At 48.7% G+C, this 16,815-nt stretch overlaps 1 protein-coding gene and 1 long non-coding RNA gene across 10 annotated transcripts in view; one reads left to right on the top strand and one right to left on the bottom strand.

The window, feature by feature from the left end:
• The window catches only part of NGDN (neuroguidin), a 45,565-nt gene extending 40,118 nt beyond the window's left edge, over nucleotides 1-5,447 (bottom strand). For all 9 annotated transcript variants that reach the window (XR_014783972.1, XR_014783970.1, XR_014783969.1 and 6 more), the window contains exons 1-6: nucleotides 5,357-5,447; nucleotides 3,211-3,270; nucleotides 3,027-3,098; nucleotides 1,734-1,871; nucleotides 1,325-1,409; nucleotides 600-652 (exon numbers count right to left, since the gene is read on the bottom strand). Coding sequence is in view for 2 of the 9 variants with exons in the window: in XM_084806510.1 (XP_084662636.1) it covers nucleotides 600-652; nucleotides 1,325-1,409; nucleotides 1,734-1,871; nucleotides 3,027-3,098; nucleotides 3,211-3,270; nucleotides 5,357-5,401 (453 nt within the window). In the remaining 7 variants the exon portion in view is untranslated. The remainder of the gene's footprint in view (nucleotides 1-599; nucleotides 653-1,324; nucleotides 1,410-1,733; nucleotides 1,872-3,026; nucleotides 3,099-3,210; nucleotides 3,271-5,356) is intronic.
• Nucleotides 5,448-6,311: 864 nt separating this feature from the next.
• Nucleotides 6,312-16,589, top strand: LOC146343021 (uncharacterized). The gene is made up of 4 exons (XR_014783975.1): nucleotides 6,312-6,397; nucleotides 10,897-11,013; nucleotides 14,589-14,712; nucleotides 15,170-16,589. It is a non-coding gene; the product is annotated as an uncharacterized LOC146343021 (long non-coding RNA).
• The last annotated feature ends 226 nt before the right edge of the window (nucleotides 16,590-16,815 follow it).

The following is a 16,815-nucleotide window of genomic DNA, read 5'->3' as shown; positions in this document are numbered from 1 at the left end:
GGGTAAAAAAAGAGGGTAAAAAAAGAGGGTAAAAAAAGAGGGTAAAAAAAGAGGGTAAAAAAAGAGGGTAAAAAAAGAGGGTAAAAAAAGAGGGTAAAAAAAGAGGGTAAAAAAAGAGGGTAAAAAAAGAGGGTAAAAAAAGAGGGTAAACGTTACCCTGTTTACTCATAAGCAAGCCCGATACTAGACAAATGTTCCCACAAAACTATGATCTTCAGTCAGTGTCAGAAAGTATACTAGGGAGCAAGCCTCTCTCAAGTTGCCCAGAAAAGGAATTCCAGAGAGCTGGTGCGACCCCTGAAAAGGCGTTGCTCAGCAACTCCTGAGACCTTGTCTGTGATAGGTGCTTTTGCTTTGACATTTAAACGGCACAGAACCCCAAGCTGGAGCCCTCCAGATGTGTTGACTACAAAACCCACCATCCCCAGCCAGCAGGGTCACTGCCTGGAAATGATGGGAGTTGTAGTCCAACCCGTCTGGAGGGTGCCGAGTTGGGGAAGGCTGGCATAGGCGTATCTCCCCTCCAGGCTGACACCAGAAGTAGGACTCTGAAGTAGGTCCTTGCTCCGGAACCATCCCCGGTACCCTTTTTTTCATACCTTGCTCATCAGGTTGCTGGGATTTGGCTTGAACCTCAGTGGGTCATTTTCACCTGTAAAAAAAGGGCAACTAAAATGATCAAGGGGCTGGAGCAAATCCCCTATGAAGGAAAGTTACAAGAGCTGGGAGTGTTTAGCCTGGAAAAGAGACGAGGGGAGACATGACAGAGGTCTACAAAACTATGCACAGTGTGGAGAATGTGGATAGGAGGACACTTTTCTCCTTCTCCCATAACACTAGAAGCCAAAGGGGTCATTCCCATGAAGCTGATTGGTAAGAAATCCAGGAAAGATAAGCGTACTTCTTGACACAGCGCAGCGCTCAGCTATGGAATTTGCAATCACAAAATGTAGTGATGGCCACCAATTTGCATGGCTTGAAAAGGGGGTTGGACAAGATTCCTGGAGGAGGCTATCAATCTGAGGGCTATGTGCTACCTCCAGTATCACAGTATGCCTATGTACAGCAGTTGCTGGGGAACATGGGCGGGAGGGTGCTGTTGCACTCCTGTCCTGCTTGTGGGTTTCCCGTGGGCAACTGGTTGGCCACTGTGTGAACAGAATGCTGGACTAGGTGGAACCCTGGTCTGACCCAGCAGGGCTCTTATGTTCGTAATGAGAATGCCACCTGAGAAATTCAGGTTAGGTTAAGCCTCCAGGAGTGTCCCCAAATTGCACCCTCCCCCCCTTCTCACTTTAAATCTGCAAAGGTCCCCATGACTCACCCAGGGCCCCCGTCACGGCCGCCTTGACCAATTTGTCCACCTGGTACTTCAGCTTCTGATCAATGGGGCGCATCTTCTCCAGGACCTACAGAGATGCAGCGGGGAAGACAAGCTAATTATAAGGGGCTGCCATATACAGAGCCAGACCCATGGGCCACTTGGTAGCAGCTCTCCTGGGTCTCATAGCTGTCTCGTCTCCAGCTCTGCGACCCAATGTTTTACCTGGAGCTGCCTGGGATCGAACCTGGGACCCTACCATGTGCAAAACACATATGCTACTACTCAGCTATGGCCCCTGCAATGATAGCAAGGTGGATGAGGACACTAATAGGGATCTTTTGCCTCCCCCGACCCAGTGCCCCACTGCAAATGCTCCCCACTCTAGGCCTCCCCAAAGCACAGCGCCTACCGTTCGGGCTTCCACCAAGCGCAGTACGGCTGGGTGCTCAGCCATGGAGCGTCCCGACGTTTTCTCCAGGATCAGGTGAGAGAGATCTTGAAGGTAGAGGAGGAGGAGCTGGTCTTTCACTTCCAGAAAACTGAGGCCCTGGGGGTGACAGAAGGGGGAGGGCTGGGCTGAGCTGTAAGGAAGGAGTGAGGCCTAGAAAGCTGAGGGAAGGAGAGAGGGGTGTGGGGACAGTAAAATGCAAGAGACAAGAAAGGGAAGTTGACAGACCTGTCTTCCCCATCCTAGTGCTCTCCAGAAGTGTCGGGACTACAATTCCCATCATTCCCAGCAAGTATGGCCAACGGACAGACACCTGGGGATGGAAAGGTGGCCTGAAAGACCAACTGAATGTGGGAAAGAGCAGCAAGGGGAGAGCCGTCTGAGGTGGCTAAATCCCACATTTGTATGGTGTGGGGACTCAGGGATGTCCCCACTGCACCAAGGACACAGGAACAGGGGCCAGGCCCAGAAAGGGGGCAAACGTGCCTCTGCGACAGATGACCCAAGAGGAGTCTGCAAGGATAAGGGCTCGGCGGGCCAAATGCCGCATGCCCCAGCCCCACTAGGAGCCGCAAGGAAGACCTACTCGCAAGTAGGAAGATGGGGGAGGGAAGAGGAAGTAGGCATGGCTTGGAGGCTGCTCATAAGTGGCAGGAGGGTCTCCTCAGTAACTCTCAGAGGAAGGCTGATGACAAGGGAGAGAGGAGGATTGTGGGTATTTATCAGCCTTCCTCCAAAGGCCTCTGGCAACTGGCTGAGATGGGCCTGAAGGCGTGCCCAGTTCTGTTGGATTGCAATTCCCATCATCTCCAGCCAGCATGGCCATTGGAGAGCACAAGGTGGGGGAAAGCTGCCATGAAGAGACGAGAACACAAAGAAAGAGGTGGAAAATGACAACACAGAGGCCTGGGTAGAGAGGGCTAGAGCCAAACAGGAGACTCCCAGGGCTAAGGTCTGCCCACAAGCTGAACCCAAGCCATGGCAAAGGCACTTTGCACATGCTCAGAGGTGCTTGCCTTTCCATTTTACATTATGACACTAAAAGGCACCATCCTCTGCACGTTTAGACCGAAAAAAGGCCTACAAGTCCCAGCATGGCTGGCTGGGGAACACTGGGAGTTGCAGGACTTTTTTCTGTCTAAACATGCAGAGGACGGCACCCTAAGAGGCTGGGACTTTACACAGAAAACTGGGGCCAGGTTCAAATTCAGCCCCATCTCTCTTCCTCCCCCTGTTCCTTCAAAAGAAACTCACCTTCTCTGTGGGGTAGGCCCCTGCCCGCACCTTCTGCGCTAGACACTGTACATGATGGGTCACCACAACAACCTACACCCCAGTGAGGGAGAAAAAGGAGAAAGTGAGGGAAATGAGAGAGGGCGCTAAGTAGAAAACTGGGGATGAAGCACAGTGTGATGGGAGAAGCAAATGTATCTCTCACCTGGTCTTGGAGGGATTTCAACAGGGTTAGTGCGGCGGGCAGGTCTGCGTCTACTCTCTCCTGGAACATAACGCAAAAGATTTACAATTCTGTACTTCAGACCAGCCCACACCCAAGGGCAAGTGTGAATGAATTCATTTATTATGGTCACAGACCAGCAAAATCAATATAAAACATATAAAACAGTTTCAACCATGCTTTAACCCCATTCTTTCAAGTACGACACCGCAAATCTAAGTGGCCACAAAAATGAACAAGCAGCATGCACCAAAACACCCCACCGCCTCTCCCTCTCCCATATTAAACCCCAACCTCAAAACACATCAATTTCCTCCTATCAAAGACCTCTTCACCCCAAATTACAAGGTGGCAGGACAAAAGACCTCTTCTCCTACAGTCTTGCTCTCCCACAGCACTCAGCATCCGAGGCCTTGCTCTGTGGCCCACCTCCTTCGGATAGACATCCAACTGGGACAACAGACTGGGTCTTTTCTACCGCACCAAGGCTGTGGAACTCCCTCCCCGCCACTCCAGTTTTATGTAAGCTGTTACGCCCTTTTTATTTCACCTAGCTTTTGGTTTGGTTTGAATGCTTCTCCCCTGCCAATTATGCTTTGGTTATTTTATTCTGCTTCTGAGTTTTGTATGAGGTTGAAATTAATTTTTATTCTTTTATAATTATTTTATTACAAGCTGCTTGAAGGGCCCTTTTTAGGGCTGAGAAGCAGCATGTACATTTCCTTACAAAGAAATAAACACAAACACTGTATTTTCCTGGGCACATCCATCCCAGCTCTGCCCTCTGCCTCCCATCCGATCCCATCCTTCTCTCAGACCCCTTTTTGGTCTACATCTTCCCTGCAGTTGCCTCTTTGTTTTCCTGCCTGCTCTTTCTAAAATCGGTGCCCTCCTGCTGTGTCTCCTATCTACTCCAGCCAGATATTCCGGCCTCCCTTCAAACCTTTCCAGTCCATCCCTTCTTTCCATGCCCCCCCCATGCGCCATTGTCTCTACACCTTTTAATCTTGTTATTCTTCTCCCCCCATCACCACCACGTGTCCCTTTTCCAGATTTTCCCACTCCCATCCAGATCCTGCTTTCCCCCATCACACACAATATGTTTACCCACCTACCACTCCCACCCTCCCCATATACTCTTCCATGCAAGCCCCATCTCCCTTCTCTGTGCCTCTCTCTCCTGCCCAGGGTTAGCCTGAAATTCTAGGCACAATTACATGGGAGTAAACCCCACTGAATTCAGTAGGGCTTGTTTCCAATTAAGCATGCATAGGATTGCACTGCTAATTTCTAAAGCAGGAGAGTTTAATTTTTTAATTTATTTTTTATTAATTTTAGCATTTAGCTGCCAACCAACAAAATTAGCTTTAAGCAACTTCACCTAAGTACAGCCTTTCATTCTTATTTAACCCCCCCACACACACACACCACCTTTCTTTTTTCAATTCGAAATCCTTCCTAAAACTTTCCCCCAATGAGAAAAACAAAACACCCTTATGCATCTTAAGAAACTTCGTTATACATCCAAGCACGATTCATTCCTCCACACGCACAACAAAGAAACAGATCGAGTAAGGGGGAAGAGTCCAAAAAGAAGAAAAGCATTAGACAGCGGGAGGATGGAGTAAAAACAGATTAAATAAAAATACAATTGAGATGGCTCAGTCTTGCCGGCGGCACATCTGAAGAACATAAGAGTCCTGCTGGATCAGACCAAGGGCCCACCTAGTCCAGCATTCGGGTCACAGGGTCCAACCAGCTGCCCACGGGAAACCCACAAGCAGGACAGGAGTGCAACAGCACCCTCCCGCCCATGTTCCCCAGCAACTGCTGTACATAGGCATCCTGCCCCTGCTACTGGAGGGAGCACAGAGCCATCAGGACTGGTGGCCTCATCCTCTGGGAATTTTTCTAACCCCCTTTAATGCCATCCCAAGTAGTGGCCATCGCTACATCTTGTGGAAGCGATGTCCTAAAAGCCCACCAGAACCCTGTTTTTGGGTCTGCCTGAAGTCGCCCAGAGAGCAAAGGAATGTACTCTGCACATGCTCAGGAGTGCCCTTGCCGTCCGGATGCAAGCGTGTCTGTTTCCCTCTCTACCACCCCTCCAAGCGCGCCTTCTTCTCACCGCCAAGCCCAGCGGTCCGGGCGGCGGCGGCCGACTCTCCGCCATGGCCAGCGCCGCTCCTCCCACGTGGAAAGGAAACAGCCTCCGCTCTGTGGAGGAGAAAGCCCGCCTCCCCGAAGAGCATTGGCCAACCCATGGCAAACTTCCGCCTCGGAGGCGGAAGCTTTGGACCAATGGTTGAAAGACTTTCGTCTCTCCGAAACCGCTTTAGCCAATCACGCAGGGCCATGGCTGGGATCTGTTTAAGGCGGGGCCGGCGTGAAAAAGGTTCCTCGGCGACTTCCGCCTCTTTAAAGGAGGCGTGCCAGTTGCTAGGGTAATAACTAATAGTGCTCAAAAGCCCGCCTTCTGCGGAGAACGCTTGGCCAATGAGGCAACGGGATTGGGTCTTCTCTTAGGAAAGTTGGCTAATCAGAAACAGGGAAAACGTGACAGACTCGCAAAGCCGAAGCTAGTTGGGATCCCCGCCTCTCCCTGAATCCAATAGCCAATCAGAGCTTGAGTTTGGCCACGCGGGAAAAACTGGGCCCAATCAGCAGCCTTCTTTTAGTCCTTTGCAAGTCTCATTGCTAAAAACAAAGTATTCGGTTGAGATTCAGCATAATACAGCTTCACCCAACCTGGGGCTCTCTAGCTTTGTTGGACTACAACTCCCAGAATCCCTCAGCCAGCTATGTGTTGGACTACAACTCCCAGAATCCCTCAGCCAACTATGTGTTGGACTACAACTCCCAGAATCCCTTGGCCAGCTATGTGTTGGACTACAACTCCCAGAATCCCTTGGCCAGCTATGTGTTGGACTACAACTCCCAGAATCCCTTGGCCAGCTATGTGTTGGACTACAACTCCCAGAATCCCTTGGCCAGCTATGCGTTGGACTACAACTCCCAGAATCCCTCAGCCAGCTATTGTTGGACTACAACTCCCAGAATCCCCCAGAGAGCTATGCTGGCTAGGGGATTCTGGGAGTTCTAGTCCAACAATCTAGAGAGGACCAGGTTGGTGGAAGCTGCGTGCGTGTAATGGAGCCCAATTCAACAAGTAAGGAGCTACTCTGTTTCTATGGAGCTATGCTGGTTGTGGATGGCGGGAATTGTAGTCTAACAAATCTAGAAAGCGCCAAGGAATTATTTCAATCTTCAGTTGAGATGGAAAATGGGGCTCTTCCCCCACCTGCCCAGATTAAGCTGCTCTTCTTTAGTACGCGGCTTGTTTTCGTTAATTCATATTAGAACAATATACCTTTATTAGGCCACCTCAAAGGTCACAAAAATGTGCAAGCTTTTGAGATCTCCTGGTCTCTTCATCAAGCAAGACGTTACCCCCAAAACAAGTTGTGGGGAGAGGAGAAAAGTAAAAGGCTGAGTTGATGTCGAAGTCATGAAGTCTGCATGGCCTGTCTGAAGATGAAATATGGGAGGAGCGGGCAGGCATTCAAACTGTGCTGAACCAGATAATAGAATCGGAATAGTAGGGCTGGAAGGGGCCTATAAGACCATCGAGTCCACCCCCCTGCTCAATGCAGGAATCCAAGTCAGAGCATCCCTGACAGATGGCTGTCCAGCCTCGTCTTGAATGCCTCCAGTGTGGGAGAGCCCACCACCTCCCTAGGGAATGGGTTCCACTGTCATATTGCTCTAACAGTCAGGAATTTTTTCCTGATGTTCAGCCGGAATCTGGCTTCCTGTCACTTGAGCCCATTATTCCGTGTCCTGCACTCTGGGATGATCGAGAAGAGATGCTGGCCTTCCTCTCTGTGGCAACCTTCCAAGTACTTGAGGAGCGCTCTCCTATCTCCCCTCAGTCTTCTCTTCTCCAGGCTAAACATGCCCAGTTCCTTCAGTCTCTCCTCACAGGGCTTTGTTTCCAGTCCCCTGATCATCTTTGTCCCCCTCCTCTGAACCCTCTCCAGTTTGTCTGCATCCTTCTTAAAGTGTGAGGTGGTTTCAGGTCATGCCGGGCGCTGCCCTAGGACTGCTGGGATGAAGAAACAAACAAAGAATGGCGAAATCCCCCATTGCCAAACATATAAAATCCAGCTTTAAAATCCAGAACGGTCTCCATCCTTAATATAAAAACTCTCTTATTTCTGTGTATTTCTGTTTCTTTTATCGCCAAAGGATGGAGATTTCATAACTAACTGAAGTACCATTGGTTTTAATGGGTCTGCTCTAAGTATTCCCAAGTCTGAATCCAACCCTTGATTGTGGCAGGAGCTTTCCTGGATCATACGGGATGCTGGGTTTAATCCAAGGACAACACCGCTGATCTTTCCATTCACATATGGAAATCAGCAACGGCCCTTCCTTTGTTTCGATATTCACAAAGGGTTTGTGGCATCAAGACCACATTCTAGTACACGGCCTTCCAGAAGATCTTTTGTCCCACAACACCCTGCAGCCTTAGCCAGCATAGGCAGTGGTGAGAGGTGAGGGGAGTTGGAGGTCAAAACATCTGGAGGGCCACAAGTTGCCTACCGCTCCTGTGATATGTGGTGTATGTTGAATGCTGAACTCTTTCTGGGTTCCCTGAATCCTGCCCCCCCCCCCTTTACCTATTTGCAGCTGCTAGCATTCTCATACAAAATTGGACAGAGGCAAATTATTACTGATTACATTTTTTAATCCTACCCCTCCTTTGAAGAACATGAGGTGGTATACATGGTGCCCTTCCCCACCCTGTTTGTCTTCACAGCAACCCTGTGAGGTAGGTCAGACTAGCTCAGGATTATCCAGTAAGCTTTGTAGGTCAGTGAGGATGCGAACTTGGATTTCCCTGTCCCTTGTGTCCAACACTGTCCACTCAGCCACCCTGGCTCAAATTCCTTCCTAGCAACAATGGATTGTTCCCATTCGACTTGATCTTCTGTAAAGGCAGTTCTTTTAGTCCTCATTTTTCTTTCTTTGGAAAAACGGCCACTGCCACCCCCATGGCTTTTGATAAGTGAACGGCCACCGTGTTACAATAATCCGCCATATTTTATTAGTAGCATTTTTCAGGAGTATGCAAATAATACTTTTGGCACTGAAACTATTTCCAGAGGAGTAGCTGTGTTAGTCTGTGGCAGTGAAAGCATCAAAGAGCCTTGTGGCACCATGCTGGCTGGGGAACGCTGGGAGTTGTGGGACTTTTTTCTGTCTAAACATGCATAGGATTGCACTCCAACAAATTATTCTGGCAGAAGCATTCCTGGGCGCTGCTGCATCTGAGGAAAAGGACAGTTTTAAGAACGCTTTTGCCAGAATAACTGTGTCTGTCTCTATGGTGCCACTTTATACTGTTGTTTTGTACTGAGACACCGCAGTGTAAATTACAGCCTAGCTGGGCCTGATCTGTTGCGTGTTTAGCATGACATTTAATTTGGACCTTGGACTGCCTTCCTCTCCGCTCTCCTTGCCAGGCTTCCAGCAGAGAGGACAATGAGCAGGTAGAACTGGAAAAGCCCAGCTGAGAATGCGCCTGGCAGGAATTCCCTGGGGTGGGAGTTCCCATGTTCTGGCACACTGTCTCCCTCTGAACAATAGGCAAGTGATGACACACACACACACCCCAGAATGGAAACTCATAAAAAGGCCGAGAGAGAGAGAGAGAGAGAGAGAGAAAGAGAAAGAGAGTGAAATCCTAGGCATGCCTTCGCCTCACGTCCCTCTCCCCTCTCATAGCCAGGCTGTCATTCCGCCCCCAGCACCATCGTGTCAGTGCCCCCGACCCCACCCCAAATCTCATTCCCCGTCCGGACCTCATCTCCACAGTTATGATTGGTCATCAGCTCGTTTCAGACGGATCCAGCTATTTTTCTCCCACTGACCATTCCGCTGTTTTCTTTTTATAAGTTTGTCCCCTTCTGCAATGTCAAACAACATAGAGGGAGATTTGAAGAAGAAGGGAAGGCAGGAGAGATGTTGGAGAGATGGGGTTATAGACAAGAATAACTTTGTCTTTGTTTTGAACTTCGTATATGATTGAAAACCTTCATAAAGTGTTAGTAACAAAACAAAAATGGTTGCACATATTTAAGTATACCAGCAAGGGCAAATCAGAAGCACTGACTGGGTTCACCCAACACAGTAACCCACACTCAAAGGTTAACTGTGGGTTGTTGTGTTGTCTGAACCCAGCTGGGCTAACAAACCATGGTTTGTTAATCACAAACAACCCACAGTTCACAACCCAACAACAAACCAAGGGTTCTCTTCATGGGTTGTTTGTGGTTAACAAACCATGGTTTGTTAGCATGGCTGGGTTCAGACAACACAACAACCCATGGTTCAGAAACGACCCATGGTTTAACAACAACCGACACTCAATCCATACTCAACCTTTGAGTGTGGGTTATCGTGTTGTGTGAACCCAGTCAGAGTTGGAAGGGGCCTTAGAGATCATTTAGTCCAACCTCTTGTTCACTGCAGGATCCACAATGCAGGATGCAACCTCCATGATCTTATACCCAGGTGTAGCAGCAACCTTAATTTAGGGGCCTACAATATCCCACATCAACCAGTGATTCCTGCTCCCACTCCACATTCCACATCTACTCCCTTGGTATCTGCTTCTCCTTTTGCTTCCCCCCAAAAGAAAACAGTCTTCTACCTGGCTCCACATCTTGCCTGATTCCCTCTTTTCCTGAGCTCCTTCGGAACTTGCTCTCCTCCCAGAAACGCCTCTTTATATGTTAGGGACAAATTAGATGTCATGTTATTCGTGTATTATTCATGCGCCTACTTGTGGACTTCCCACAGGTAGCTGGTTGGCCACTGCGTGGCCTGGTTTGCACATAACTACAACCCAGAGCATGAGTTCTGTATGGGTTGTTGTTGAATCATGGGTTGTTGTTATGTGCAAACGTTGCATTGTGGTTTAACTATGAATTGTTAACAACAAACAACTCAGGAAGAGAACCCATGGTTTGTCCTACGAACAGCATGGCAGGTAGGTGGGTGTGTCTTTCTATTTCTCCAAGAACTATGAACTAGTTGGCCATGAATCAATGTAGACAGGCAATCGGAAGAAGATTGATTATTTCAGAGTTAAACGAGAACGTTGTGATGTCATTTGACTGCTCCAGCTATGTCGATCCAGCTGAATAGACAGGAGACCTCTGAGATCGTCCAGGTTTAGCCTGAGTTCTTCAGATCGGAGTGACAGCAAGGGATACTAGGTAAATAACGGACTATTAGAAGTGGTGTGTTCCAGAATACTCTTCCTGGGACAGTGGAAGCAAATTAGTCCCCCCACCATTCCTGACAAAAGTCAGAACCAGATACATTTGGGAAGAATAACGTGAAGATTTTATAGTGACCTCTGATGTATAGTGACCCAATGATCAGGGTTAGGAAGGTGGTTTTCTGGTCCTTCTCTCCATCTAAGATTATATGTCTTAACATCACAGCCAAGGGAATCTAGCTTGGCCCCCTCTCTGTTTTTCTTCTGCCAGCATTTTTATTCAGCCAGACCTTCAGCACATAAGCTAGTCTGTTCTTGAAGGCTTTTTAACTGGTGCTGTTTATTTCTTTTATTGTTGTGTTTTTAATTTATTGCAGGGTGGTGGTTCTGTTTTAATGAAGATTTTGTTTTAAAGAGGCCTGCTGTTCAATCTAAGAAAATAAAAAGAAAAGTCCAAGAGGTTCCCTGCTTCTTTTGGAGTATCAGGATGCCAGGTGATCTACAGCGGTTTGCTGCCTCGTTTGTCTGGTAACATTTCTTGTGGTTCAGGTACCGTTGGCTGGTACTTTGGGCGAATCCTCTGTCCTCTGATGGTGGCACACCAGAGGCTGGATTTTGTGAGGCTGGATTTTGTGGGCCAATCTATGGCCAGGGGGAATATGCTTCCTGGATGACCTCCTTTTACAGAGGCCTGTCCTCTCTTTGAAGGGCTGTTGTGTCCAATTCTGGTTTAAAGATAAAGAACTGTAAGAAGTGTTGCCCACTGATAGCTCCTGAAAAGCCGACTGAACAGGCAAGCGCACAGGTCACCTACTACTATGAGATGTATGGTATTTCTGTTTCAGTGATGATAATGATTTCTAAATTTGCATCTACACGTAAAAAACAGCAGATGCCACTTTTATGCAAATCACTGCCTTGTGTTGTCCTTTGGGAGGGGGCAATTCATAAGTGCCCCCCCCCCCATGTGCTTCTGTGTGGCAAGGGGGTGAGACCATGTGGATTATGAGTTTGAGGGCACAATCCTATGCATTTAGCCAGGAAGAAGGTCCTACAACTCCCAGGGAATGCTGGGAGTTGTAGGACTTTTTTTCCAGCTAAACATGCTTAGGATTGCACCTTTCCTCTTTCTCTATCTGTCTGTGCAGACCGCTTCGTACGCTGTGGTTCTGAAGCAGACGTCTCGGCTGTTTTAAGTGTGAACACGCCCAAAATGCATATAGGAGAGCCAGGCTTGGCTGTGGTTCTCTGTTGAATTAAACATACCAAGTGACAAACCCAGGTTGGCGGCCTTGTCATGTGTGAAAAGGCCTTGCATTTGTACCACATCCTTTTCGATCTTTTCCTGCTTTGTTTAGCCGCGCACCCTCCTGACTCTGAACAATAGCCCGGCACATTCTGATGGACAAGCCAGGAACCGCGTGGAATCCCATTGTCTCATGCCCAGTTTCCTGTTTCCGTTCCGGGTCCCTGTGGTTCACCTGCCCATTGTTTTGAAGGCACAGGGCATGGAGCCAGGGCCGCTCCCCCTCCCTCAAGCTGGGGACTCCCTCAAGCTGGCTCTTTTTTTATGGATTCTGTGCCAATTACATTCCCAGCTGGGCTTCCTGAGCTACCTTTCTATTATCCGCACAGCTGGAATTCTGCCACTGAAAAGTCATCAGCTGCCCACCAGGCCAGGGAAGGAAATGGCTGGTTTGGGGACGCCAGATAATTGGCTTGTAGGAAGTGGGGGGGATGGATGGCTGAGTTCAACGTTCGGGTTTAGAGGAGCAGTGAAGCCTAGTGGTAGGTGTGCTGAAAACCAGAACTTCTGGGTTCTAGTAGAGAGCGCGTGGGAAGATCGAATGGGTTAGAAGAGGTTATGGGGCAGGATGCGGCACTCCTGAGTCCTATCCCAAATTCCATGATGCAGTCAGCAGAACCAACACGCAATGTGTTCAGGAGTCAAGGAGATTGGGCAGCAGGTCTAGTGGTTAGAGCAAGGGGGCTGTGATGGATTGTGACGTCTCCTGCACTGCAGCTCACCCTTGGGATGGCGATGGGTTCTTGAGACAGCAAAGACAATTTGAGGAGCTACGTGGTTATGGGACAGGACAGCTGGGTAGCAGAGTCTAGTGGTTACAGCAGAAAAGGGAGAGCCCGAAATCTTTGCCAGGCTTCCTCCTCAAAAAGCCACATCCCGAATTCTGCCTACCCACGTTCCCGTCAGCCCTAGAATCTCACACCCCTCGTTGCCCCTCTTCCCAGGGCTCCGCCCCGATGCTCTTCAAGGCTTTGGGGCCTTCTCGCCTTTAGGAAATCGGTTCTGAGAGGCGAGGGAAGATCGAATTCTTCTGAGATGTCTGTCGAGAGTGTCCTCCCTCTCTCTTTCCGGAAGGGAAGCCGGTGTTATCGGAAGAACCCAAGGAGAGGGGCACCCTCGTTTTGCATCCAAAAACAGCCATGTTTTCTCCGCACATTTGGGCATACAATAGACGCATGAGAGCGGGGGCCTCGCAGGCGAGAGACAAAGAGGGATCAAGGAGCAGGTGTGAGGGGGAGACCGGAGCCAAGTGGTAATCCAGGGCAGGGCCCAGCGCCAGCGCCAGGCACCGTGCCAAGGGCCGCCACCTTCCGGGCCATTAACCCCATCCAGGCCAAGGCTGTAGCCCCAGTGACGGCCTCCCTCGGTGGTTTTCTCCCCTCCATTATTCTGCCTGGCCTTGCTTTATCTCTCCCTCTCTCCCGCCCTCCCCTTCCTTTCTTTGCCTTCCATGACACGCTCTGTTCCCTTGTGGTATTCCCACCGCAAATGTCAGCCCCTCGCCTCCCCCCACCGCTCGCCACCAGGCTGGGCCGTTGTCACCCGATCTGGCAGTGACGTGCACAATAGCCCTTGGCCCAGAACAAAAGGCAAGGACGGCATTGACCTTCGCTGCCGGCTCCGGGCCTTATATAGCAACTGCCACGCTCCACAAAGACTCCTTATTATAGCCGCGGGCCGCCAAGTCCTCCCAGGGAGACTGGAATAGAACCCAGGAGTCCGGCCTCCCAGCATGCCCTGCTCTTAACCCAGCCTGCCCTTCTCCGAGCTGGCCAAAGGAGCAGAGGAGTCCAGGTTCCACAGTCCAATCCCCGAGGTCTGGAGAAAACCCAGGTTCAGATCGAAAGACAGGCTGACACACTGGTACCAACCCAAGCTGTCTGGGCACCGAGAAGTAGCTTTCATGTTGTGAAACTTCTTGTGGAGTTTAATTTAAAAAGGAAAACAGGTGGCAAGGCTCAGATGTACCAGGAAGCTCTCACCCATGATTCTGGACACGTGGGTCCCCAGGTGGTTACAAAACAGCAAAAGAAAGGCACTTGGCACATGCTCAGAAGCATACCTTGCTTGACAATCATTACACGTCTGCCCAGAACTGAGGCCTGATATTGAAAATGGGTTGGGGGTGGGGGGAGGCTAAGCCCAGGTGAAGTTGGGCTCAAAATATGACAGGTGCCTCCCTCCCCCAAACAGAAAACAAATCTGATGCACGCCCCAAAACCAAACTTCCAGGTGTTGCTATTTATTTTTGCAGTTTTGCAAAAGGTGATATAGGGGAAGAATATCACTTCTGTTGTTTTTATGTAATCATTTAAAAAATGGTCTCCTGGCCAGAAAGGCTTACAAATTACTGCCAACAGTATCTAGAATAGCACATTGAGCTTTGGCTAGTATATACATGTAATAAATAAAAAAAAAATTATGCCATCGATGTACAGTTCTAGATACTTTCAGTAGTAATTTACAAGGCCATTTGGGTAGGAGATAAATCTTTGCTGTCTAGGCAAAACCCCTCAGAGTTGCTCAAAATACCTTACCAGGGCAAAGGGACCCACATGCCATCTATATTTACTGTTTGGTAGCCCCCTCAAAATAAAAGCCCCTTATTTGAGTAAAATAATGCGTACAAACTAGTACAGCTCCCCATAAACCTCTTTGCCGGGGTTCTGTGTACTTAAGGTCTCTGAGGGTGGGTTTGGGGGTTTTTTTAGATATCACCTTCTTCACTTTCATATGCTTAAATAGATTTATATTTTTGTCTAGGTACAACAGAATTATGGATCAAAAGATCACCAGGGCATTGTTTGGCTGTCTTTCTCTGTGAGGAACCTGGGATCGAGTCCCATTTACACAATTTCTCCACTATTGTAAAAAAGAAAAAAGAAAGGTGTGTTTGTCAGTTCAGATTTAAACACCTCTGCTACAGACTGATTGTGCAGTGTTGGGCAAGTCATTGTCTCTTGGCCTCAGTTCTCCGGCTGTACAATGGGACTAGTAGTTGCATGCCTATAAAAGGGAGGACCATCTGTGTTTGGATCTGTGAATGGTTTTTTCTCCCTTTACTTTAAAGCAGTCCTAGGAGGCTTTTGTTTTGATCAGAGTTGTGTTGTGGGCAGGACGCTCTTTGTATATCATTTTTCTGCTCTCGATCCCCCCAAAACTGCTATTAGCCCCACGGGGGGTGGAGAGAATACCTCTATCATACCTGTATAATTTTTTTTTTCTTATATCAACTTCCGGGGGGGGATTTAGACTGGGAAACCAGCCCTGGGAGAAAGCATATAATGGAGCTATCCAAGGTTGCTCATCCAAATAGAAAACTCATCTTTGGTTTGTGTTTACAGGAGTGCAGACTGCATGAGCTAATCTCAATTGAGAAGCAGAAAAGAAAACACACAAAAGATGGCAACGAAAGGTTATCCTGAGAAGATGTTCCCCTAATTTGCCTCCTCCTTCCTCATTTTGTTTACTGGATCAAGGGGAGAATCGGAAGTGTTTTAACACTCAAGGAAAAAGAGCCCCTGGATAATGTGAGGCTTTTGACAGCCCAGTAATTTCTTCAAAACCATCCCATAAACATGTGAGATAATCTTGAGGTCCCAGTGAAATCAATGAGACTTAATCGTCTGCTAAATTTATATAAGGTTTTACTTTGTTGCTGGGGGGGTTGAGAGAGGGCAAGAAACTATGGGTAAGGGTGTAGGGGGGAGTGTCACGGAAACTAGATGAGAGAATGGAGTGTTTGCGGGGACACTCCTAGGTTGCATAAAACGTATGCTGTTCCTCCATCTATCTCTCAACTCCCTGGAGACTCTCCACCCCCCCCTACCGGAATCTCAACCCCGTTGTTCCAAGATATTTTGATGTCCCCCCTTCTCCCCCCGCCTCTCCCTGAACCTGTTCTTATTCTTCATACCACAACAATGACGACTGGTTCCAATTGTTCCAGGGCATGCACGAAGAGATGGGGGGGGGGGAAATGGGTCTGTGTCCATATGAGGCTGGCCAAGGGGAGGGGGCGGGGGGATTGGGGGTTTATAACAAGGGCTCTAGCCAAGCACCCTGCTTAGAACCCCCCCATCTGCACTGGTCTCAGGTAAGGCCCCGCGCCAGCTATCCACACTCGCCTTCCTCCCGAGTCCTGGGCACCTGCATCTTGGGGCTGTGAAGGTAGAATTGAGGGCTTTGTAAAAAGGGGGTGATTTGGGGGGTGGGGTGCTGGTGCTGGTCTCCTGTTTGCTTGCTCCTGAGAGTTGAGATTCTGCATGTGTGATATCAGAGGTGATATAAGAATGCATATCATGTCATGCACTTTCATGTATCAAGGCATGTGATTGTAAGTTGCATGATGCGCTAAACGAGTTGCATGTCCAGCACCAATGACATTGCAAGCACAAAAAATCTGGGTGCCTTTTTAATACGAAATGGTGTCCATGTTAGTAGGGGCGAAAGCATCCGCAATGCATTTGTAGCGCACCGGCAGACATGCAAGGTAGATGTGGCACATGTGCGAAGAAAGTGAAGGGTGCGAGCTCTTGCAGGCTATCTGGTGGGAGAAACTGTGAAGCATACGTGATGGTCTTTAAAAATATATGTGGGTCTGTGTGTGTGTTTGTTCTGTCATTGCGCAAAAATGGGGTTCTGTACTTGTGGGTCTTGCATTTGGGGGAGAGATTTGCACATGTGATGGTGTTTGCAAATAAAGACATGTCCTGCGTAGGGCTTGTAAAAACGTCGTGCATTAAAAAAACAAAGTGTCGTATGTATGAAGTAGTCTCGGAGGTGTGTATGCATGCAGCCTTGTCTGGGTTTGGGTTGGTGTCGGAGTACATGAGGGGCAAGTGTGTAGCCGTGTCTATGCCCGCAGGTATGTGTCTTATCAGTGAAATTAATGTGAGTTGAGTTTCCTTTTTGCAAATCCTGACATTCGCCATGATCCCAGTGGTTATGTAACATTCAGATATCTAGGCAATCTAACCCAAACCATTTG

This window comes from Heloderma suspectum, chromosome 6 (assembly GCF_057233095.1).
Source record: "Heloderma suspectum isolate Gila_16-S chromosome 6, 16-S_ref, whole genome shotgun sequence".
NCBI lineage: Eukaryota > Metazoa > Chordata > Lepidosauria > Squamata > Helodermatidae > Heloderma > Heloderma suspectum.
This window is presented reverse-complemented; position numbering and strand designations above follow the sequence as displayed.